The sequence below is a fragment of the Neovison vison genome, chromosome 7 (genome assembly GCF_020171115.1).
Source record: "Neovison vison isolate M4711 chromosome 7, ASM_NN_V1, whole genome shotgun sequence".
Classification (NCBI taxonomy): Eukaryota; Metazoa; Chordata; class Mammalia; order Carnivora; family Mustelidae; genus Neogale; species Neogale vison.
The window spans coordinates 53,975,986-53,999,932 of record NC_058097.1 but is presented as its reverse complement, the minus strand read 5'-3'; the positions used below and the strand labels follow the sequence as shown (position 1 = coordinate 53,999,932).

Genomic DNA, 23,947 nt, shown 5'->3' with positions numbered 1-23,947 from the left:
AGAGAAAAATCTCGGCCGACCTGATGGGAATCGCAGAGCCCAGTGTGGGGCTTGATCCCAGACTCTGAGATCACAAGCTGAGCTGAAACCAGGAATTGGACGCTTAACCCACTGTGCCGTCCAGGCATTCGTCCCATACTAAGTGTCCTTAACACACACACACACACACACACACACACACACACGTATTCTATGATCCCACTTACATGAAATGTCCAAAATAGACAAATCTACAAAGACAAAAAGTGGACCAGTAGTCACCAGGGCGTGAGGGGGTTGGGTGGCTAAGGTACAGGGTTTCTTTGCCGGGGATGCTGACACTGTTCTTCACATTGTCTTAACATTGACCGTGATGATGGTTGTACAACTCGGCGAATATACCGAGAGCGACTGAATCGAACCTTCAAAGGAATGAATGGTCTGGCATGCAGACCCTGTCTCCATAAAGCTGTTTGTAAATGGGGGACCCACATCTGGGAAGAATACTGCCGCACGGAGGTCCACAGGTCCTTCGTGAAATGCCTACAAGACCGCAACCCGTCGTTCATTCTGCCTCTCCTCTGTTGTGCATCAGTGACATTGAAGGTGTCCTCTTAGCAGTGGAAGTGAGGAAGGGGGACCCTGTGAATGGCTCACCTTGGCCCTGGAGAAAGAGAGGTTAAGCACTTCCCCAGAGAGGGGCAGCTTCCTGCCCAAGGTCACACAGCCCAGAGGCTCCAAGAGTCCTGAGTCCCCACCTTCCTAAGTTCACATGTGGGTGAGGTTGCAACCCCAGTCCCAGAGCTGACCGCTGGCTGCCTCCTCCTTCCCACTTCTCAGGGAAATACACACACACACACACACACACACACACGCGCACGCACATACCCCCCCAGGAAGCATCCATCATAGGCTGTCCAACCAGGCCGGAGGGGTAGGGGTCATTGGGGAGGTGACCTCAAGGTCTCCGTGGGGACCAGAATCCGGTGGGGCTGTGGGTGAGAGGCTGGAATTTTTCCCACCCTGAGATTTTCCTGCATCAACCCAGGAGGGCGCCCTGGATGCCGCCGGCCCTGCCCCCAACCTCCTTCCTCTCTTGACACAGCTTCCCGGCTAAGGATGGATGGAGGGGGGTGGGGTGTGCCAAGGAGGAACCACCAAGCCCAGAAACCAGGGAGAGGCACTTCGGGATTGACAAAGTGTGGGACCCTGGCCGAGCGTGGCTGAGGGCCTGCCTGGGAGTCCCACGCCTGGGGGCTTCGGAGGGTAAAGGGGATGAACTTGCCCGCTTCTGGCCCGCGGGGCCTCCCTCAGCCTCCACTGCCCTGCCCAGGAGTTGGACCCCAGCCCAGCCTCGGGCGTGTGAGAAGCCCTTGGCCCTGGGCCCTGCCCCCGGTCCTTCCTCCCCCACACGCTGGGGACTCAGCCCTTCCTTGTGTTAAATAGAAACCTCTTTATTCTAAGTATCGTACATTCCTTAATATGTTGGGCCGGGGCCAGACCTTGAGGTGAGGGGAAGGGGGGGGCCTGGGATACTTCTGTAGAGCCTTCCAAAACGCCTGCCACCGCACACTGGGCTGGGAGCTGGTGCTGGGAACGAGCTTCGTGGCCTTGGGAAAGTCCTTGCTCCCTCCGGCCTGTTTCTCTTCTATTTGGGGGGTTTAGGGGTGGCCAAGACCTCTGAGGACCTTTCCATTCCCCCCACACCGGGACGGGAGTGGGGCAGTCTGTGGTCCCAGGCAGGGAGTCAAGAGGGAGCCCCTACAGGAGGACAGTTTGTCAGCAGCAAAGATGGGGGGCACTGAGGTGGAGGGCTGGGAGAGTCTCAGCGTTGGGTAGGGGGCCGTGATGGAGACAGAGGCCGAAGTCGGGGCAGACAGGCCAAAGCAGGCCTGGCCACCCGGGAGAGGGGAAGGCGGCCCAGGAAGAGAGGGAGGCCGAGGCAGAAAGGTGGGCGGGGCACGGAGATGTCTGAGAAGAAGGCGCGGTCCCGAGGGGGTGACAGGGCTCCCCCCTCAGACAGTTCCAGGTCCCGGGCCACGGCCAGGATCTCCTGGCGGGCTGCTGTGTTGTGCAAGCCCCGGATGTCGAGGAGGGCTGCCACGTGCTTCCGCCTGGGGGGAGAGAGGAAGGGACAGGTGCATAGGGTTCTCCGTGCCAGACGCACACAGCCCCCCTGTGAACCTCATCAGGCCCCCATCTGTCCCAGAGCCTGCCTTCGCTCTGGAGCCCCTTTAAAGCCCCCTTCCGGCTCCTTTCCCCATACCAGCAGCCCCTCCCCCCCCATCCCAACCCCTAGTCCCTCCCCATTTCTAGTCCTCCCAGACCCTCCTCCTAGCAGCACAGCGCCCAGAATGTCGCTAACCAGACATTTCCAAATCCTTCCACTCATCACTGGCTCCAGAACCCTCTCCTCTACATCCAGCACAGGCGGCTTCCTAAGCACCTGGTCTTAGCTCCCGGTTAGCCTTCGGTCTGCAGCCCAGACTCCACGCACACAGCTTCTGGGCTTCCTTCTGGCCCCTTCACACCTGCTTAAGCTCCGGAGTCAGCAAATCCCCCCACTTCATCTTCACTCGCACCTCCAACAGCCCCCCCATCGCCACTCAGATGCTGCGCAGGAAGGCTCGCCCACATTTCCATCGAACCCTCCTCTCCTCTCTCCCCCCCTCCCCAGGCCAGGTCTGGAAGCTTCTCCACCATAGCAGTTCCAGAGCCGGTATCCAAACCCAACCCCAACTCTCTCAACCCAGAGCCCATCCATGACAGCACCTTCGTTCCCATGGGACACGCACGTCACTCTCCCACCCCATCCCCAGAATCGTGCTCAACCAAAGTTCGCTCTAGAACTCCAATTAACCTTGGGGAGACGGGGGCTTCACCTCAAACAGAAACTGTCTCAAAACTCTGTTTTCCAACCCTTGCCCTTAAATCTGACACAACCGAGCCTTCCCTTCACGCCCATCTCCGCAACAGATCGCGGGTCCAGCACCCTAGGACCCTCAACCACATTTTGACTCAAGAGCCTGAACCCAACAGTCATTTCCAGAACTTCCATTTCAGACAGAGCCCCGGGGCCCTCACTACCCTCCTTCAAACGCAGCTCAGGCTCTTCATGTCCCCACATCCCTGGTTTGGAATCACCTCGGCTCCAAAATGTACTCATCCAAAAATGGGGCTCAAGAGCCTTCCGGCTCAGACAGGCTCCAAAGCCGGCTTTGGAGCCATTCCAGAAGCTTGAGAGCTTTCAGACTGAGCTTTGCGTTCAAGTGCAGATTCCAAGTCAGAAACCCCAATCCAGGAGAAAGGCTGGGACTCCCACCACCCCCAAAGACTTCAGGGCTTTGTGTCTCCCCAAGGACAAAGAGCCCCACAGCCCAGAGCCAGAACTGTCCATCTGGCTTCGCTTCCAGAATCCTTGTCTCCTCAACCCAGAAGCCTAAACCCCGCTAGGGCCTCACTCCCTGGTGGAGTGGGGTTTTGTCTCTGCAAAAGCACAGTGTCCTCCAGCCTGAGGAGTCCTACAGGACTGTCACCATCATCTGCCTTGGCGGGGGGGTGGGGGAGGTGGGGGTGGAGGCAGTGATCAGGTGGGTGCAATCAGCTGGAGCCAGCCGCCTGGGGGCTCAAGTCCCAGCTTGGCCACTGGCCAGCTGTGGCATTTGGGGTAATCTGCTTAATTTCCGCCTGCCTCAGAGGATGCTAAGCACTTGGAACAGTGCTGCCTTTTACTTGCATAATATTTTCTAAAATAACTTCCTTAGGTCCAACAGAAGGACTCAAGAAACCAGCATTGGTCTTGGTCCTGCTGTCTGGGTGGATAATGCGGGCAATGCTGGTGTTGACTGAGGATGGAGAAGTCCCCCAGTAATCCTGGGAGAAGAGTGCTATTATCCCCCCTGGGAGAGGCTCGGAGAGGGGAGGGTCCCAGGGAGAGGATATGGTCCACCAGGATCTGAGCGGCGCTTGCCGCTGTCCCAGTGCGTGTGCGCCCCGCTTGCCCGTGCGTGTCCCCGTGTCCCCCGTGGCTCCCTGGCTGGGCCGGCCCTTCCTGCCGCCGGCGGCCCTGCGCCCCCCTGCCCTGGGCTTCCTGTGACTGCCTGTTTGTTTGCGAGCCTTGGTGGCGGCGGCGGCAGGAGAAGGAGGGAAATAGTATTAATAAGGGCCCGGTTGCAGCAGGAAACGGCCGTCAGACACGCTCGCCGCCTCCCTCCCTCGCCCAAGAGCAGGAAACGCCAGGACGGATGCCAAAGCCGGGAGTCCTCGGCCTGGCGGCGGCTCGGGCAACAAGGGGCCAGGCCGGCGCGGTGGGGGGTGGGGGGCTCTCACCTGATGTCTGGGTAGTCCCGGACCAGCACCCCCACCTCCACCTGGATGCTGGGCGTGTCTTCCAGCTGCAGGACTTCGGCCAAATGGGGCACCACGGCGTCCAGCCACGAGGCCTGGGACTCCTACAGGGGAAGGCCCCAGACTCACACTCTGGCCCCAGGTCCCCCTTCACATAAACCGCACCCCTCCTGGCCTCTGTTCTCTCTGTAAAGCCAGGCAGAGGACAGGCCGTGATCAGAGGTTTGGAAGGACCTGGAAGCTTTGGAAATGTGGAGGCAAATTCAGTCTAAACGTATCTATTCCCAGTTTTGCGGATCACGGGGGGCTCGGGACATCTCTCCAAACCTAGTGGTCGTATTCAAAAGGTGACCCTTAGGGGTAACTGGGTTCCTTGTGTGAGAGGTCTCCCTCCCTGCCTTCTCCATAAAATGACGCACCCTTCCCCCCGCCCCCGCGATTCCAACCCCCCCCCCCGCGATTCCAAGTACTGCAGACTAGAAAGTCCTGGAAATGCGGATGAAGGAAGCGCTTCCGGTCCTGCTGATTACAACTGGGTGCAAATAAGAGTGGGTCGTTTTAAATTCTTGAATCGGAAACGCCAGAATCTTGAGTTTCTGTTGGTGTTTAGCATCTCTGTGTGCTCAGAACAGCCCGTTTTAGGGAGTGCGAGCTCTGTACCAGGTAGGGTCCTAAGCACTTAGCAGGACCGAACTGACGGAATCCCCAGCCCCAGGCACAGGGGACACAATGCCGGTTTGGGCGCGGGGGCCAGCTCTCCCTCCGGAACAAGCCAAGTTTTAGGCGTGCAGGGCCAGGATCAAAGGGTCACTGGGGACTGAAAGTTGGGTGTAAGGCCTTTTTCTAAGCCCCCGCCCCAACTCTCGGGCCCGGGGGTTCTCGGGAGCCCAGGTTTAGCGTGGTTTCGGAGCCCCCCGCCCCCGGGCCGCACTGACCAACCGCCGGAACAGCCGCTGCAGCTGCGCCGCGTCCTCCCGGAGCCTCCCGGCCACGCGGCTGCGGGTCCGCGCCGAGCGGCAGCGCAAGCGCCCGCGGAGCAGGGGCCGCACGTACTCCACCAGCGCGCGCCGGTGCAGCTCGGCCACCAGCGCCTGCGGACCGAGGGAGACGCGAGGGCTGGTTAGCCGCGGGTGAGGCCCTCCCGGCTCGCCTCCCGCCGTGCGCCCACCCCGGGCACCGCGCGGGAAACTTCCCCTGCCCCCAGGGAGCCGCGCCCCCTCGTCGTCCCCAGGCCTTCCCCCACACACCAGCCCTCCCGACTCCCAACGGGTGACCACTGTCCTGTTGGATGATACCGTCCTCTGCCCCCTAACCGGCTCGCGACACACCCTGCCGACTCCCAAAGAATGCCCCGTCCCAGCCCTCTCCCCAGTCTCAGGAGTTCTACCTCCCAGGGGGCCCGGCTCTGTGCGAGCCGTACCGTAGGCCCCAGCACCCGCGCACCTGCCTCCCCGCAGACCCCGCGCAGAGCGCCGCCTATCGCACCCGGAGAGAGCTAGCTGCTTGGCGCCTCGAAGGGGTCTCCCCCTGCGGAGCGCCCGGGCTCCCCACTTTCACGCCCAGCCCTCCCCCCGCCCCACCACAAACCCGCACACCTGGTAGGGCTCGTCCTGCATCCTGCGCAGTGCCAGGGCCTGAGCGCCCAGCGTGCCCACTATGCCATCCAGGGCCTCCGGGCTGTTCAGCCACTTCCTGCGCATCAGCTTGTTGAAGTAGGGCTGGGAGGACAGTATGGGGGGGATGGTTTTAGCTCTCCTCCCTTCCACCCTCTTTCTCCACTTAGCAGCTCCACAGAGGAGAGTTGGACTTGCAGGGCTGTGCTGTGCCCTACCGGGGCGCGCGGTCCGGGAAGGGAAACAGACCAACCCCTAAAGATGGACCCAGAGCGGTCAGGGCCTGGAGGAGGGAATCCAGGAGTTTAGGAAGCCCAGAGCGGGTGCCTGAGTCAACGCAGAGTCAAGGAGGGCTTCCTGGAGGAGGGCACACCAGAGCTGATCCCAGAGGATGGTGGTAGTTAGCCAGGTGTCGGCTGTGCGTGGGAGTGGCTCGCTCCATCATCGGGAAGAGCCAGTGTGAAGGCTGCTGGGATGTCAGATGGGTTTTCAGGTTAGAGGATCAGAAAGAGGGTTAGTGTGGCTGGCAAGACCATTTATATAATTTGAGGGTCCCAGTGCAAAATGAAAACAGAAGGCCCTTATTCAAAATTACTAATAACTTCAAGACAGCAAGGGCATGGTGGCACACCAAGCTCGGGCTCTTCCAAGAAGGGGTCCTGTATAACTGCTCGGTTTCACAGATGCCTGAAGCTGGAACAGGGGACAGGGGGATGGGGCTAAGCGGGTGGGTGGGGTTGGAGCACTCAGGGCTGTAAGGAGCCCTGGCTTCCTCCTGAGGGCACTGGGGAGCCACTGCAGTTTGGGAACAGACAGAGAGGGCCAGGCTTATACATTAGGGAGATCTTGATGCTCCAAAGGGGTGGGGCTGAGGCAGAAATTGGGGGGGGGGACTGGAAGGAGACAAAAGGGAGAAAGAAGTGAGTAACAGGGGTGAGGAGGGAGAGAACAACCCAGATAATAGATTGTTTAGGATTTCTGTGGGGGGAGAGAAGGGAAGCACTTGGACATGATCCAAGAGCTGGGACAGGCAGTGGGTCTGTCCCTGAGGTGGATCTGGGGGCAGTAGGGGAAGACGCTGCGGTCTAGGTGGACCCTGGGGAAGGTGAGGTGCTGGGGATATCCGGCTCGGCTCGGAGTCCATGGGGTCTGAAGCAGGTCCTATCCCACCTCGCACCCACTTCCTGCTCTCCCATTCCCATAGTAACCCTGTAACCCGGCTGTCAGAACCTCCCAGGATGGGGCCTTCTGTAGAAAAGCAGGTGAATTAAGTGAGCCAATGCTCTGGCTGCAGAGCCTGGCTCAGGGAGTGTCGCTCTTGCTACAAACCCTGTATTTTTAGGAAGAAAACAGCCAGTACCCATGGTCCAGGACCAAGCTAAGCACTCTATAGCCACGACCCCATTGCTTCCTCACAGCCACCCCCGAGAAGCCTGGAATTCCTGTGCCCATTCTCCAAATGAGCAAACAGAAACCCCAAGAGGACAGGACTCCCCAAGGAGTAACTTGCCCCAGGTCCCCCTATTTGGAAGCAGCCCAGCCAGACTGGGAACAAAGACTGTACCCACTGCCCAGCATCCCTATAATCCCCCCCACCCGCTTGCTCATGTTCACACACACACCTACCCATATAGTCATTCAACAAACACTCTGAGCCCTACATATAGGTCAGCCATGGGTGGGTGGCTGGGGACACATGGAGAAGAACGCTTGGGGAACACAGCACAGAATAAGACAAACAAAACTCCAAGCATTTGATCATCATGAGCACATCAGGAGATTATAAATACTCACCTGGTATTTGCTATTAATGTATAGTATATATCATATACATATATCAAATATATGTATTATAACATATATATATGTAACATACTTTTTATATGATATATTTATTTGCTGACCCTAAGGAAGTATGTTCCCTGTGTTAGGTATGAACGCGGCACTGTGGTTATGTTCATTTTAAAAAGAACTTCTTATCTTTTGGAGATGCAGGCTGAAGTGTTGATGGATGAAGGCAGGATGTAGAGGATCTGGGGGGGGGTGCTGTGGGGGATGGAGGAAAGGTAAAACCAGATTGGCCAGGCGTGGATAACTGGCTGGAGTTCGTCTGCCAAGAGGCCATTCTGTCATTCTGCCTACTTTGGTGTATGTTTGAAATTTTCCATAATAAAAAGTTATTTTAGAAACATTCCAACAAACCCTGCCCTTGAGAAGCTAACATTCCGGTGGGAGGAGCTGGTTGGGGGAGGGGGGAAAAAAGAAAAAAAAAAAAAAAAAAAGCAAAGGCCATTGCAGAGTGCAGGTGGCCCTAAGTGCTTGGAGAAAAACACAGCAGGGAGGGCGGAAGGGAGTCTCCTCTCAGGATGGTCTGAGGAGGTCTGATCTGAGTCAAGGCTTGAAAGAGGGGAAAGGGGGAGCTATGTGGCTACAGGGGGTGGGGGAAGAGGGGCCCAAACCGAGAGATGAGCGAGTGCAGAGGTGCTGGACTGGGTCTGTCTCATGAAGGAACAGGGAGGGGACTGATAGGGTGGGAGCAGAGTAAGTGAGGAGGCAGGTGGGAGGAGGTGAGGTCAGGGAGGGAAGGGTCAGACCATCCAGGGACTTGGGCTCCCCCCACCACCACCCGCAAGGACTTTGGCTCTTGTTCCGAGTCAGATGAGATGTACGACATGTGGGTTGAGCGTGCATTACAACAAGCACACACACAACCTTGTCTCATTCCCAGGTACTCCCCCCTCCTTCCCCGAACAGGCTCACCCACCTCCCACCGGACCCTAGCCTCCTCTGGACACATGCAGGAGCCGGAGGTAAATAGGGCTCCCGGTCTAGGAGAGGCTGGGCAGGGATCTGGGGGGCCTCAGTGGGGAGGGGCTCCACCCAGTCCCCAAGGCCCCTTCTGCTGGTGGCTCTCCATCCTCCCCTTGACCATATCCTCCCCTCTCTTCCTTCCTGCACCCCCCTTTGCCCCCCCAAATAACCCAAATAGGCCATCACCCTCTGCCCCCCTGCCCCCCTGCCTGCTTCCTGAACACTGAGTCATAGCCTAAAATGAACTGCAGGTTGGCGGGGTGCCCCCTGTCCTAGCACCCCCACTCCATCCCACCAGCGCCCTGCCTCACTCACCTGCAACTCCTGGAACAGCAGGTCAGCCAGGACTCGGTGGCAGAGTCGGGTCACACGGTCCAGCGCGCTGGCTGCTGCTTCACGGGCCGGCTCACTTTCGGGGGGCCCCACCCGGGCCAGGCGCTCTGCCAGAGCCCTGTGGGGATCAGAGGAGCCAAAAGTCAGGGACTGCCAATATTCAGCTCAACTGCCTGGACCCCTCTTCTGGCTTCAATGGACTCTATTTCATTGGCATAGGGGTGACAGGTCAGATGGGGGAGCTGGGGGAAGTCAGGGGCTCTGGGGAGAGTCTGGAGGCTAAGCAACAGCGAGGCATGTCTGGGAGGCTGGGGGAGGTGTGTGGAAGCCCCACGGAATGGGATTCGAAACATTTCTCTTTTTTTAAATTTTTTAAAAATTAATTTATTTGACAGAGAGAGAATCACAAGTAGGCAGAAGTAGGCAGAGAGGCAGGCAGATAGAGAGGGAGAAGCAGGTTCCCTGCTGAGCAGAGAGCCCGATGTGGGGCTCGATCCCAGGACCCTGGGATCATGACCTGAGCTGAAGGCAGAGGCTTAATCCGCTGAGCCACCAAGGTGCCCCATCAAAACGTTTCTAATTCTAAAACCCTACCCTTCCCATTTCTCTCTCTTTTTTTTTTTTAAAAAGAATTTATTTATTTATTTATTTGACACAGAGAAAGAGATCACAAGTAGGCAGAGAGGCACGCAAAGAGAGAGGAGGAAGCAGGCTCCCGGCTGAGCAGAGAGCCCGATGTGGGGCTGGATCTCAGGACCCTGAGATCATGACCTGAGCTGAAGGCAGAGGCTTAACCCACTGAGCCACCCAAGCACCCACCTTCTCATTTCTCTTAATGATAATCCTCCATCCCTGAAAGGACAGTAAGCTGGTCTGAGGGCAATTTGGCATTTTCTTTCCAAAATCCCAGCGGGTCCCCTTCTGGGTATGGGTCCCTCAGAGTCCCCACGTTTTGGGGAATTGACAAGTGAGACAGGTTTTTCCTCTGCCAAAGGGTGAAACCGACTGTCCATTCACTGGGGACAGCAGATATGTGCTGTATGTAAACAGTGGAGCACAGTTCAGGTTTTACAAGGAAATAAATGTGGGAACTCCACATGCTAACGGGAAAGTCTCCAGCCTGTTAAGGGGAAAGGCACAAAAATGTGTTCAGTAGTCTGCCATTTGTGGAGTTCTTTTTTAAAGGAAAAGGAATACTATGTATGCACACAGTGAAATATATTTACCTGTGTATATATATGGAATGTGCATATGAAATATAAAATATGTATATGAATGTGCACAGATATGCATATGCATGAAGTATGCAAATGTATGCATACACTTACTTACACATCCAGGTAAATATATCAAAAACCCCAGCAAAGATATGGCAGACCCTAGCAATAAGGATGGTGGGGAGCGTGTAGGAGGGAGGCTTTGCACTGTATGCCCTATTGTAGCTCCAATTTTGAACCATGGAAATGCATTCCTGATTTGTCAAATGCACGAAAAATAAGTTAATAAAAAAGGAGAGTAAGATAAAAAGGCAAAAAAAAAAATCTGTAATTCCTAGAGTGTTTGAGTCTGGCTTCTGGGTTCCTATAATTAGAACACTCCAATGTTCTGATCACTCCATAATTCTAGGGCTCTGTGATGCTGAGGTTCTTTCCAGGACTCCCTAGGGTTTTCTGCTTCCAAGGTCCCATGTGTCTGTCGCTCTGGACCAGCTCTGGGATCCCTGCCTAGGAACTGGGCACCCCGGTTCAGCTGGTCGTGACCACTGGCCCTCTCCCCTATTGCACACACACGCTGGGCACTCTCACCTCAGTGGGGGCCCGCAATTGACCAGGGAGATGGTCCTGCTGATGTAAGTGTCAGGTAGCAGCTCACGAACTCCTGGATTTTCGTGGAATCGTTCCACCCGCTGCTGGAAGCTGGTGATGGAGAAGGGGAGGGCATGACAGATGGAGCACTGCTGGAGGAGGGTCTCTTGCTGGGCGCTCAGCCCGGCAAAGCCTGGGATCCTTCCTGATGCGCCCCTGCCAGTCCTGACTTTGTTCCCTTTCATATCTCCTCTCTCTGTTGGATCCTGGGTACTGATGCCGCCCCCACCAGCCTTGCACCCCGGCACTGCCCCCCTCCACCGGGGCCCTCGGTACCTCTGCAGGAATTCCGCCAGCCCCCCCAGGCAGCAGTGGGCCATCCGCTCCCCAAACTCCTGGCTGATTCGGGGCGCTCGCTCTGTGTGCTCCTCTAGCAGCTGTGTGGTCCATGGTGAGGAGAAGGGGTGAGGAGGGGGTAGGTCCTGCTTTCCCACCAGGGCACTGTTCCCGCTGATTCTCCTTCCTCTTCCCCACCCCCTACCTCGCACACATCCTGCGCCAAGCTGCTGGGCCAGTCCTCCCTGCTCCCCCAGTGCTCCTCATTCTCCTGCAGCACCCGAAGCAGGGCTGCGCGCGTCTGAGCCTGCAGTGGGAAGGTGGGGGGACAGGCAGGAGTCAGGGGCGCCTGGGAGCCTCTCCCTCTTTTCCTCCTCTGCCCCAAGGTCCCCACACCTTAGCCCCAAGCATATCTTAGTTCTATTTGTGAGCTTGCAAAGATTAGGCTGAGGAGGGAGGTTGGACCAGAAAACCTCCCCAGCCCTTTGCATCCCTACCCCCTGATTTGGAGCTTGATATTAAGAGTCCATAGTTTTGGGGCGCCTGGGTGGCTCCGTCAGTTAAACGGCTGCCTTCAGCTCAGGTTGTGATCCTGGGATCCCTGCATAGGGCTCCCTGCTCAGCGGAGAGCCTGCTTCTCCCTCTGCCCTCTCTCTCTTGTTCACCCTCTCTCTCTCTCTCTCAAATAAATAAATAAAATCTTAAATAAAAAAAAAAAGTCTGGGGTTTTAAGCTTCCTTCATCTGATAGCCAGAGAGTCTGAAGGTCTATTCTCTTATTATTTGATGGTCCCCGGCTTCTGCAAAACAATTTGTTTAAGAGTCAGATTCTGTGATGCCCAGGTCCAAGGGTCTGGGATTCTAAGGTTTATGCGTCTCTTATTCTCTGGTTCCAAGTTCCCTGTTCCCTTCAGAGAATGTAGGTTATGTCAGAGTCTAAGATTCTAGGCTCACAGGTTACAAAGGTTCGGACTCCTTTGGCTGAGGCAGGACTGGCAAATAGGTGGCCAGGCTGGGTGTTTGTGGCCTGACCATTCTGCCGACAGGTTATTAACCAGGCTGACTCTCTGCCCTGGCTGGGTGCAGAGATCGCGCTGATGCTCTCCTTCTGGGGGTCTTTGGGACTATGAACCAAGCTTCTGTGACTGACGCTTCCGCTGAGATTTGAAGTATCTCAATGTGTCGATACTTTATTGCTGCTCTATTATGCCTGGCTGGGTGTTTGGGTGAACAGAGCTGAAGCTGAGACGGAAGTGAACCATGTGGGCTTACCTTTCAGTGTCTTTGGGGCAGAACTCAAAATCCACAAAGGGAAAAGGGAAATGGGAGTAGGGAAAGGAGGAGAGGAGGGCCCCCAACCCCAGTACAACCCTTCCCTCCCTGCAGAGTGCCTCCTGCTCCGAAGTCCCCCAGTACCTTAACGTCTGTGACGCATTCGTCCTCCAAGCCCCGCAGGGTGCCGGGAGACAGAAGGGGCCCCAGCTCCCCATTCTCTAGGGCTACCAAGTCCACCAGCCCTAGGACCTCTCTGGGAGTGGGGGACAAGAGACAGGGAGGTCTGTGAGAGGGGGATCTGGGCAACCGAACCCCTCCACACCCAGTGTGCTTGTGACCCTGGGCCACTCCCTTCCTCTCTAGGGACCGGCTTTGCTCATCCCTCAAAGGAAGTCTCTGGAATGGTTGCTCCCCTGGCTCCAGTTCTCTGAGTCAGCTCCCTGATGAATGGTGTCCGGGCAAGACTTGCAGGGGTCAAGTCCAAGCTCGATGGTCTGGCACGCGAGATCTCAGCCATGATCAGCTTCACCAGGCAGAAGTTCCCTCCCACCTGCACTCCTTGTCCCCAGCACCTCACCCGGCCTTGGAGGCCTCCCCAGTCCAGGCCTCACTCCTCACTCCTTGGCACACCCAACCTGTGTGGTACCATCCCTCTCCCTAGCCCCACCACCACCACCCATACACACCCCAAGCTTTGGCCCGTGGCATCTTCTCAGACAGAAACATTATCTTCCTACTCCCACCCTCCCATTCCAGGAAGCTCTCCAGACTCCCTGTCCTGCCTCCCTCCCTCATAGATGGTGTGAGAGTGTCCTTAACACATATTCCCAGCAGGGATCTAGGAAGTCAATGTCACTAGCTGTTGCTTTTCCATTCTTCCAGTGACAACAGGATGACTTTGAGGAACCACCCACCCCACACGCTTGCTGACATGTGGCTTGGGTGTGACCAGCTCCCCTTTCCCCGGACTGCGTAGGTGACCCAGTCATGGCTAATCATATTCCATGCCCTACCCACAAAAATGGGTAGGTTTTAGGATCCAAAAAGCCTCCACAGTTTGAAGATTCTAGGACTGGGAATATCAAAGGTGCTGAGGTTCTAAGTGCTAAGGTTATAGAATTCAAGGGACCAGGAGCGTTCCAGTCCTAACGCTGGAAGGATCCACAGTATCAAAGTTCTAGGCTCTAAAGAGGGGATGGGGCCAAGGTTTAGGATTTGAAGTCTCATTGGTGCTAAGGTTCTAGGATTTAAAGTGTCAACGCTCGAGTTCTAAGACTGGAAGAATCAACAGGGCTAATGCCCTAGGATCTAAAGAGAGAGAGAGCCATGTAAGAGTTCTAGAATTCTGAGGGTCAACTATGCCAAGATTTTAGGAATGCTGGTGCTAAGGTTTTAGTATTTAAGAATCAGTGGTGTTAAAGTACTAGGACTGGAAGGTTTAATGGTACGAACATTCTAGGTTGAGAACCATCAACAGTGCTAAATTCTAAGACCAGAAGGGTGAACGGTACTGGGGTTCTAATAGTATATATGTCAATGATGGGAAGTTTCTAGGCCTGGAGGGGTCCAAGCACTGAGCTTCTAGAACTGAATGGGCCACTGGTGTTAATAGAGTCCAAGTCTGGAAGACTGGGAGGTGTTAAGGTTCTAAGACTGAAGGGGTCAATGGTCAATGTTGATAAGATTCTGGGAGTCTAACTGTCAGTGATGTGAAGGTTGTAGGGTTGGAAGTGTCCATGGTGCTAAGATTTTAAGAATGGAAAGATTACAATGCAAGCCTTCTAGAAAAAGGATCCACGATGCTTAGATTCTAGGACTGGAAAGGTGACCAGCGCTATGATTCCAAGGGAGGGAGTGTTGGGATGCTGAGTTCCTTGGGCTGGATGTGTGGAGGTTTTAGAAGTAGAAGGACTGATATCGCTAAGGTTCTAGGGGGGGAGGGTGGACAGTGCCCAGATGCGCGGATTGTCAATGTTTCGGTGCAGAGGACTGGAAGGATCCTTGTGTTAAAGGATGCAGGAGTGCAATGGTACTGAGTTCTAAGACAGGAAAGGTCCACAGTGCTAAGGTTCTAGGGGTGTATTGTCCACCATGCAAAGGTTCTAGATCTGGAAGGATCACCAGTGCCCCAATTCTAGGACTGGAAGAGGGGGGCGCGGAGCTACAAGTCCAAGGGCGGAAGTGGGGTTGAGGCTGAGGTCCGCGGGACTAAGGCTCTCAGACTACAGGGTGCGGAGATTTTAGAACCGGAAGGCCCTATGTCGCTAAGGTTCTAGCACTGGGAGGGTGGACAGCGCTCGGAGGCGCGGATTGTCCATGTCACCCCTGCCGAGGACCAGGAGGGTCAACGGTTTTAGGATTCTATAGGACGGAAGAGTCAGCGGTTCCAAGGTCTTTGGCAAGTGAAGAGGCCAGGGCTGAAGGAGTGTGTGTTAGGGGGGCAGGGGGGGGGATTCTGGGCGACCCTGGGGAGGCCGGCCCCGCCTCACCTGGGGTACACCTGGTTGTGCCAGTGCAGCAGCGCGTAGCGGTCGGTCAGCGGCAGCCTCCGGCGGGCGGCGGCCCCGAGCCACTCGGCCAGCGCGCCATGGTAGCCGCGCAGGTAGACGCCGAAGGCGCCCAGGCCGGCGGGGTAGGCGGGCGCCAGGCGGCCCCGCACCACGCCCATGTCCTCCAGCAGCCGCGCCCGCAGCGCCTCCAGCTGCCCGGCCAGGCCCCCTGGCGCCCCGGGCGCCGCCGCCTCCAGGCGCTCCCGCGCCGCGCGCCCCACCGCCTCCGCCCAGCGGGCGCGCAGCTTGCGGGCGGCCCCGGGCCCCCGGCGCCCGTCGGCCGCCTCCTCCTGCAGCAGCACCTGGCCCAGCTGCGCCACGGCGCCCGCCCCGGCGCCCGCGCCCGGCCCGGGGCCCGCCAGCGTCTCGCGCACCAGCGCCCAGAGCTCACGCTGCAGGGCCTCGTACAGCAGCGCCACGTCCCGCGCCCGGCGGCCCCCGCCCGCGCCCTCGGGCCCGGGCGGCCCGGGCGCGCCGCCGCCCCCCGACGACGCCAGCTCCTCGGCCTCCAGCTCCAAGATGTGCTCGTCGGCCCGCGCGAGCTCGCGCTGCTGAATCAGGCTCAGGATCTCCAGCACTGTGGGGGCAGAGCCTGAGGTCAGGGGGAGGGAAGCGGGCCGGCAGGCTGGGGGAGGAGGGGTTGTGGGGAGGGGGAGATGACGGGCCTAGAAGGGAGTCCTGCGACGTTCCAGGAGAACGAGTTGAGGGAAGGGGGTCGGGAGAGGGAGACGGGGGCAGGTTGGGGGAGGAAGGAGGGAGAGGGCCAGGACCTTCGGGAGAGGACAGGAGATGGTTAGGGATGGACAGAGGAGGGTGGGCGATGGGATAGGTGTCTGGATAAGGGAAGTAGGTCAAAGGACCAGAGTAGCATCAGGAGACTAAGAAGAGGGTGGGAGGGGGAGGAGGATAGGGAGAAGTCTGGCCAGTTGGGGGTAAGGGATTGAGGCAGAAGGTGGGCGGAGGGAGGGCAGAGGGTGTTGGTGAGTAGCTTATGATATAGGAAGGGGTCAGGATATTTGAGGGGCAAGGACAGGAAAAGGGCATCAGACCTAGAGGAAGGGATCTGGGCAATGGGAGGGCTGGGGGGGAAGAGTCCGAGCCAGGTAGGGGGAGAGTGTGGAGAGAAGCAGTGGATGAGAAGGGCAGAGTGGAGGCTTGGAGGTGGGGAGAGGTTAGCAAGACCAGTGTTGGGGTCTTCTGGGGGATGGGATAGCTGTGGGGGTGACCTGAGACTCCCCCAAAAGCCAGCCCCATGGGGTTGGGAGGCCTTTGAGTGAAGGCAAAGGGAGGGTCCCGGTGGCCCAGGGTTACCCCCGACACCTCCACCCCCCTCCACTTCCTCCCTGGCAGAAAAACTGTTTCCTGGCCAGCGCTATTTCTGCCCATCCGTTTCCAGAAGGCGGGGGCTCCAGTCACCCCCTCGTCACCTCCCTGAAGTGCCCTCCCAGTCCCCAGGGAGCCCAGGCTGAAATAGCCTCTTGCCAGGACCTAGAGGGTGCACGGAAAGGGCTCTCCTGAGTTCCCAGTGCTGAGGCTGCTTGCCTGGGGGGAGGCCTGGGAGTGAGGATGGGGGCGAATGAAGGTGGGGGCGGAGCTAGGGTTGGGGGCCTCTGAGATGGGACCAAGATGGGACTGAGGGAAGGGATGAGGGTGAGGTTGGGGTGACATCTACAGAGGGGACAGGAAAGGAGTTGCAAATGACATCTGGGGTTTGGGGGGGTGTGGAGACGAGGGTGGATTTATATGATCATTGAGCAGGAAAAGAAGGTGGAGATGGATGTGAGTTTGAAGATGAAATTTGGGCTTGAATTGGGACCAAGAATGTGGGTGGAAGTTGGGAATGGGAGGTTTGGATGGGGACTCCAGGTTGGGGTGGAGATGGGATTAAGAATGAAGGGGGAGGCCAGCTTGGGGTTGGGCTGAAGGTGGGTGCTGAGATGGGCCGAGGCTGGGGGTTGGGTGGAAGACTAAATCGGGGACCCTGTTGCAGCTGTAGGTGGGACAGCAACAGCCCGGCGGGCAGGCAGTTGTCCTGGCATTGGGCACAGCGATGGTTAAAGATGGTGTTTGGACAAAGGGATGGGTTGGGGTAAGCACGAGGATGTGTCCCAAGGTGGAGATGGCTGATGGGGTTGGAATAAGTGTGGGGTAGAAACCAAAAGGGCATTGAAGAAGACACTGGGGTTACAAACAGGGGTGATGTCTTGAGTTGAACCGCGTGCCCCCCCAACGAAGAAAAAAGATGTGTGAAGTCCTAACCCCCCACCCCGTACCTCCGAATGGGGACCTTATCTGGAGACAAGTTCTTTATAGAGGTGATCAAGTTAAAATGAGGTCATGGGGTGGCCTCCAAGCCAGTATGACGGGTGTTCTTATACAAAGGGGAGATTTGGACACAAAGACAGATACACACAGAGGAGAGATGCTGTGAGGTCACAGCGAGAAGGCCCCCTGGCGACAAAGGAACGGGAGTGGGGTGATCACAAGCCAGGGAACCCCCAGGTTAGCTGGCAGAGCGTTAGGTGCAGGAAGAGGAGGAAGGGCTCTCCTGTGAGTTTCTGAGGTGTGCGGACCCACCGCAACACCTTGATTTCCGACTTCTAGCCCCCGGAACTGAGAGACTAGATCTCGACAGTTTCAGCCACCTGGTTTGGGGGACTTGCTGACTGCGGCGGCCCCGGGAACCCGAACACGGGCCTTGGGGGACGCAGTCAGCAGATGTGATGGAAGGTAGGCACTAGGCATGGTGGTGAGTTTGAGATGAAGCTTGGAGATGAGTTGAGGTACAGATGAAGTTGAAGGTGGAGGCTGAGGTTTGGGACTGGGATGGAGTTAGGGTTAGGATTCAGAGTGGGATGGAGAAGGAGAAGAGATTGGGGGTGAAGGAGGAGATTGAGGTGGGCGTGGGGGTCTGAGGCTAGGGTTGGGGCCGGGGATGGGAAATGGGTGGGGTATGGTATGGAGGTTAGGGAGGGGCAGAAGGTCAAGGTTGGAGATGGACTGGAGGTTAAATTTGGAAGGGATTGGGAGGGGATGGGACCAAAGTTGGTGATTCGCTTATCACAGGACATGGGGGTGAGGTCGAAGCGGGTGGTGGGTAGTGAGTGGGATGGATTGGGGTTGATGTGGAGACAGAGCTGGAGCCTGGCTTGGTGATGGGGCTGGGGACTGCAGGCGGCAAACTGGTATCCTACTTGGGGGTGGGCAGAAGTTGGAGAAGTGAATGGAGATAGGGTCACAGGTGGAGGCCAGGTCTGAGCAGGGGCTCCTGACTCACCTGACAGAGGCTCCTTCATCTTTGGGGGCTCGGGGACCTTGGGCGGGGGCTCAGGGGCCGCCTCACCGGCAGGCACCACCCTCTCAGCCAGGGACGCACGACGGGGCTTGGGTCCGCGTCCTAGTCTCAGGAAGGCCAGTTTATGGGCAGCCTCCCCAGCCGCCTCCTCGTCACCCTGGGCTCGGGTCCCCTGAAGCCTGGCCAGGAGGCCAAAGTCTGCCGAGCTCCTGCGTATCCCTGGTGTCAGCATGCGGCCCAGGAAGGAGCGGGGCTGCCCATCTCCGGGGCTGCCTGCCCGCCGGCCAGGGGTCCAGCCCAGCCGGAAGGGGGCCAGGCCAGCCAGCTTCTCCAGGGTGGCGCGGCGGCGACAAGATGTTCCATTGGGCAGGGTCCCCAGCTCCCCAACCTCCTCTTCTTCCAATCCTGGAACTTCCTCAAAGGGGTTCCGAGAGGACCTCAGGGGCAGGGTCCCCGCCCGGGGCACCTTAGTGTCGGCCACCCCTAGATTCTTCAGGATGGGCATTTTGACAGTCGGGAACCTGGGGAAAACATAACAGACCCTCAGTGGGATTGACGGCAGTGGTGGAGTGTTGGTGATTGGTAATCCTGCCTCTGCGTGCGGAGCCTGGTCTGAGCACTTGCTGATCCCATGAGGTTGGTGCTATTATGATGCCCGTTCTGCAGATGACACCCAAGGTCCCACAGTGGCTCAGTGACTCAGCATTTGGACCCAGACCTATTGATTCTGGGGCTGGGGTTCTTTCCCCCCTACCCCAAGCACTGACATTCAGACCCTTTCCCTGTCCGGAGGCTTCATCATCTTTGTGGACCGTCCCACCCCATGAGGAAATAGTCTCGGAGAGGGGAAGCGTCTTTCCCAAACTGGCACAGCCCACGAAGGGCACAGGCTGCCTAGGGACTCAGGCTCCACCGTCTCCCCAGACGGCCAGTCACACACATGGGCACCCGCCTCGTCTCCCCTGTCCCACGAGCACCCCTGTCCGCTCTACCCCACCCTATTCACTCCTTGAGGAAAACCTTCCTGGGAAATGTCCAGAACAGGCAAATCTGTAGGGCTAGAAAGGAGATGAGCATGAGTGGGGGCCAAGAGCTGGGAGAGGGGGGCTGGGGAGTGACTGCTTAATGGGTACAGGTTTTTCACAAGCAAAAAAGTTCCGGAGGTACCTAGTGGTTGACAATACTGTGAATGCACCAGGTGCCCCTGAATTGTATGCTTTAAAGTGGTTCATATGGTGAATTTTATATTATGCATATTTTACTACCCTTCCCCCTGCCAAAAAAAGAAAATTACTAGGTATTTGCCGGGTGAAGGCAGTGGGGACACAGTGGTGGCCAAGGCAGACCCAGTTCTTCCCTCTTGGGGCTTGAAATCTCCCAAGATCTGCTCATCCCACCTCCTAAGTCCCTCATCGCCAACCCTCTCCATGGCCCCTTGCCCCAGTCCAAGCACCCTCTGCCCTCTGGCTTCCCCACTTCCTCCCTGGTCTCCGGGCTCCTGTTCTGCCCTGCCTCAGCCCACCTTTGAGGTCCTTGTTAAAGCATAAACCTGCTCCCTATCCTTCTCTTCACTTTGCATGGCTCCCCAGTGCCTGTGGGACAAAATTCAGCTGCCCTCACCTGCCAGCTGTGCCCTCACCAGTGCTATCCCACATTCTCCTCCTCCTTGCTCCAGGCTCCTCCAGGTGTCAGCATTTGTGTAGATCCTTCTACAGGGAAACCTGTTCTCCCCACTTTAGGACCCAGCTCCAAAGCCCCCTCCTCCAGGAAGCCCTCCCTGATGCCCAGGCTGGGTCAAGTCAGCCCCCTCAGGATTTCTTCCATCCCAGCCCTTTCCAACCTGAGTCGTCACTGTCTGGGGATGAGTCTGTGTCCCCGAGACCGGACTGTGAAGCCGTGAGAGGACAGGGTCAGGCTGTCTCGGTCACCGCTGTGTCCCTAGCTCCCAGGGCTGGCGCTCAGGAAATGAATGGGTGCTAAACAGGAAATGAAGGAGGGAAGGAACTCATTCCTTATGGGTGAGGAGGAGTCAAGCTGGAGAGATCAGTTAAGACCAGGCCATACAAGGCCTCGAAGGGCCATGAGGAGGAACTTGGGCTATTTCCCAAGGACACTGGGGAGCCACGGAAGGGCACTTTTTAAAGTGATGAAATAGTTCAAACGTTCAGAAATCCAGAAAAATTTAGAAAACAAACACCCCTGTGCCTCCAATCCTAGCAGCATCTAATGCAAACATTTGCCCTATTTGGTTCAGGTTGACTTTTTTTTTAAAGAATCAAGCATTACAGATGCACCAAAGCGCCCCCCCCCACTCCCTCCCCAGCCCCTGAATTCTCTAGCCCTCTCCCAGGGAAAGCACCATCCGGAATGTGAATCCCCATCCAAGCCTACTTTCACTCTATGCCTCGGCATAGTGTTTGTAGCCAGAAACAAAGTATTGTTTCCAGTGGTCTCCGACTCTCTCTAAATGCAATCACACCATGCATATCCAGCAACTTGCTGTCTGAGAGCTGGTTTTTGGCTCACATGCCACATGCCGTGTGACATGGAGCCATGCCTCGCTCTGTGGCTCTAGTTGATGTCCCTGAAGTGTTGCGTACTGTTCCACTGCTGGGCGACAACAAAGCCGCATTGGCTCTTGGCTGTTCACACGTTCTCCTATCACCGGCACCGGACATGCAGGTTGTTTCGAACTGGGACAGGTTCTGAGCAGGTGAGGGACAGGGTTGGGATTGGGCGGGCATGTGCGTGGTGCGTGGAGAGGGCCCTGAGTGGGCAGGGCTGTGAGCAAGAGTATCTCCTTTCCGGGTGAAGACCCCCTTCTTTCCTCCCTGACTTCAGCCTCTAGACCTCAGCTGTTGTTCCTCAAGCCTCTCTCCAGTCTCTATGGTCCCCTGTCCCCCAGGGAGGCAGTCACCATGGCAACCCTTGCCTGGAGCCCCCAAGGCTGTGGACAATCGATGCTAGTACCCCATACACACACGCGTGTGTGCGCGCGCGCACACACACACACACACGCCTCACACCGATTTCTCTTTCATTCTCCAAACATTCTTCTCTGTGCTTCATCCCACAAATGGCTTCACTGTCCTCCAGCACTGCCTCTGTCATCCTCCCCAAAACCCCACCTTCCCCTCAAAATAGGGGGCTCCAACTTCTCTCTAACAGAATTCAACATTACCCAAACTGGGTTTTTCCACTCCCCCACTGGCTGCTACATCCATCTCTGGACTGGATCCCATACCCCCAAACCATCCCCAACATCCTCAGACCCCATCAGACCCCACCGCAGCACCTTCTCAAAAGCGGCCCCCTTGTCTTTCCCCTTCCTGGCTCCAACACCCGCCTCTACAGACGAGCTCCGACATCCTGCCCCCTCCAGCCCCCTCATCTGCCTCCTGGTGCCCGGCCCCTGACTCACTTCCGAGGCATCCCTCAAGCCCCCAGCCTCCCGACCTCCCACAGGATGTCTTGGCCACCAGCTTCCCTCTCTGGGCTCCGGCTCCTCCCCCTCCCCCTCCCCCTTCCCTCTCCTCCTCTGCTGCCAGCCTTTCCCCAAAGCCCTAAACCCTCCACAGGCAGCCTGACCCATTTGCAGAACTCAGCACCTCCAGTCCCCAAGTCTGTATCAGAGAACAGTCCTCACACGTTGTGTCTGCACTGGACCCCAACCACACCACCCTCCTCCAGACCTTGCCCCCCCAAAATCCTGTCATCAACCTTTTCAAGTTCATGCACATCTTCCTTCGGAACCCCATCTCTTGCTCCCTGTCCATCCCAGCCTTGTCTTCTCTCCCACCTCCAAGCCCCCATCTCCCGGGGATGGAGCAAAGCACCCATCCCTCTCTGGCCCATCTTCCCACCTGACCTCAGAGGGCATCAGACCCAGCCATGGCTCCAGTTTCCGTTAATGATCCAAGCTCTCCCTGCTTCTTCAAAGTTTCTGTGGATCCCCAGGGTCCCCAAATTCTTCCCTGCTCCCCGCTCCTCTTGCCCTCTCACTCACTCACCCTCCTAAGGGCAGACCCCACATTCTCTTTTCACTCCTCTCCCCAGACAGCTGCCGTCCAGCCCAAACCCAGGGGGGCCGGATGGGGGGGTGGGCATGCGGGTCCTGCCCCCCTCCTCTGGCACACTTACCTCCTACTCAGTGCAGTCCCTCTGTCCTTGCTGCTGCTGTCCTGCCCTGAGGACACATGAGCCAGAAATGCTGAGAGCTTGGAACTGGGGGGGGGGTTAGAGGAGGTCAATTTCCTGTCAGGAAACCCCTCCCTCTCTGGGGCCAGGGGCGGGAAGGACTCTTTATCTGTCTGCCCTTTTAGGCCAAGCTGGGGTTGGGCTGGGAAGGACAAGGCCACAGTCCGGCCCCCCCTCCCCCGGAATCACCCCCCCCTCCTGCCTGCTCTTCACGCCTTCCAAGGTGACAACACCATCCTGGGCACCCTGGGGAGACACCCAATGCTGGACACGGGCCCAGAACTCTCCTCTGGGGTCCTCGATCTGGAGTAGAGACATGAACAAAGGTTCTGCTGGCCCAGAAGCTGGGATTAGAGGCAGAAAGTGGGTGGCACTGGACACAGCTTTGGAATTGTCCTCTCTGCTTGAAAGGCCTGGTCCCAGGTCCCTGGGTCCAGCAGGACTCCCTCCTTCGACATTATCCTGACCTCAGCTTCAGCATCCGTTCCTCAAAGGAGATTTTCCCTGAGCAGCAGAAGCCCTTCTCCATAACCTCCCCCATTCCCTCTCTCCCCCAGGGACTGGCTCTCATTTGTCCATTTCTTTATGTCACCTTCCTCAATTTGAATGATAAGATTTCTCTGACTCCCTTGTAGAGTTCTTTTTTTTCCTTTTTTCTTTTTTTTTTAAAAAGGTTTTATTTATTTAGGAGTGCCTGGGTGGCTCAGTCATTAGCGTCTGTTTGGTTCAGGTCATAATCCAGGGGTCCAGGGATCGAGCCCCACATAGGGCTCTGCTTCTCCCTCTCCCACTTTCCCTGCTTGCATTCCCTCTCTTGCTGTCTCTCTCTGTCAAATAAAGTCTTAGAAATATATATTTTATTTATTTATTTGTCAGAGAGAGAAAAAAAGGGTACAAGCAGGGGGAGCAGCAGGCAGAGGGAGAGGCAGGCTTCCCGCTGAGCTAGGAGCCCAAAGCAGGGCTCTATCCTGGGACCCCGAGATCATGACCAGATCTGAAGGCAGATGCTTCGCTGACTGAGCCACCCAGGCGTTCCTTCCTTGTAGTTTCTGACTCTCCCACTGGAATGGGAATTCAAAGCAAAGTTTGCTTACCCTGTTCATCTTTATATCCCGAGATACATGCCTAGCACATAGTAGGTGCTCACTAAAGATTTATTAACCAGGCACACACATGGATGGATTAGAGCTAAGAAGCTCTAATCTGGAAACTGGGGATGCATATGGCAGGTGCGGGGGTGGGGTGGCTGCAAATGGATTGGGGATTGGGTGGTGTTAGATGCAGGATTAGGATTCTTTTTAAAGTTTTAGGTTTAGAACTCAGGCACAGCATCCCAGGTGTTAGGCCTGGGACAAGGGATCTCTTGCCTAGGCAAAGTTGGGGTTGGTGTGGGATTAGGGTCGGGGCT

The 23,947-nt window shown here is 56.9% G+C and overlaps 1 protein-coding gene across 1 annotated transcript; it reads right to left on the bottom strand.

Annotated features, from left to right (window-relative positions):
• Positions 1-1,412: 1,412 nt before the first annotated feature.
• Positions 1,413-22,535, bottom strand: EXOC3L2 (exocyst complex component 3 like 2). The gene is made up of 12 exons (XM_044257126.1): positions 22,483-22,535; positions 18,325-18,863; positions 14,988-15,624; positions 12,640-12,751; positions 11,430-11,531; positions 11,225-11,325; positions 10,889-10,999; positions 9,066-9,201; positions 5,922-6,044; positions 5,262-5,417; positions 4,309-4,430; positions 1,413-2,093 (listed from the first exon to the last, which is right to left on the bottom strand). Exons 2-12 carry the CDS (start codon positions 18,845-18,847, stop codon positions 1,805-1,807), a joined length of 2,412 nt encoding a protein of 803 aa, XP_044113061.1. The 5' UTR covers positions 18,848-18,863; positions 22,483-22,535; the 3' UTR covers positions 1,413-1,804.
• Between the last annotated feature and the right edge of the window lie 1,412 nt (positions 22,536-23,947).

Coding starts and splice junctions, on each gene's coding strand:
- EXOC3L2 (XM_044257126.1), bottom strand. CDS start 18,847: ATGCCCATCCTGAAGAATCTAGGGGTGGCCGACACTAAGGTGCCCCGG. Junction 12,752..14,987: donor CACAACCAGGTGTACCCCAG/GTGAGGCGGGGC, acceptor CCCCACTCCCAG/AGAGGTCCTAGGGCTGGTGG. Junction 2,094..4,308: donor CGGGACTACCCAGACATCAG/GTGAGAGCCCCC, acceptor CTCTCCCCCCAG/GCGGAAGCACGTGGCAGCCC.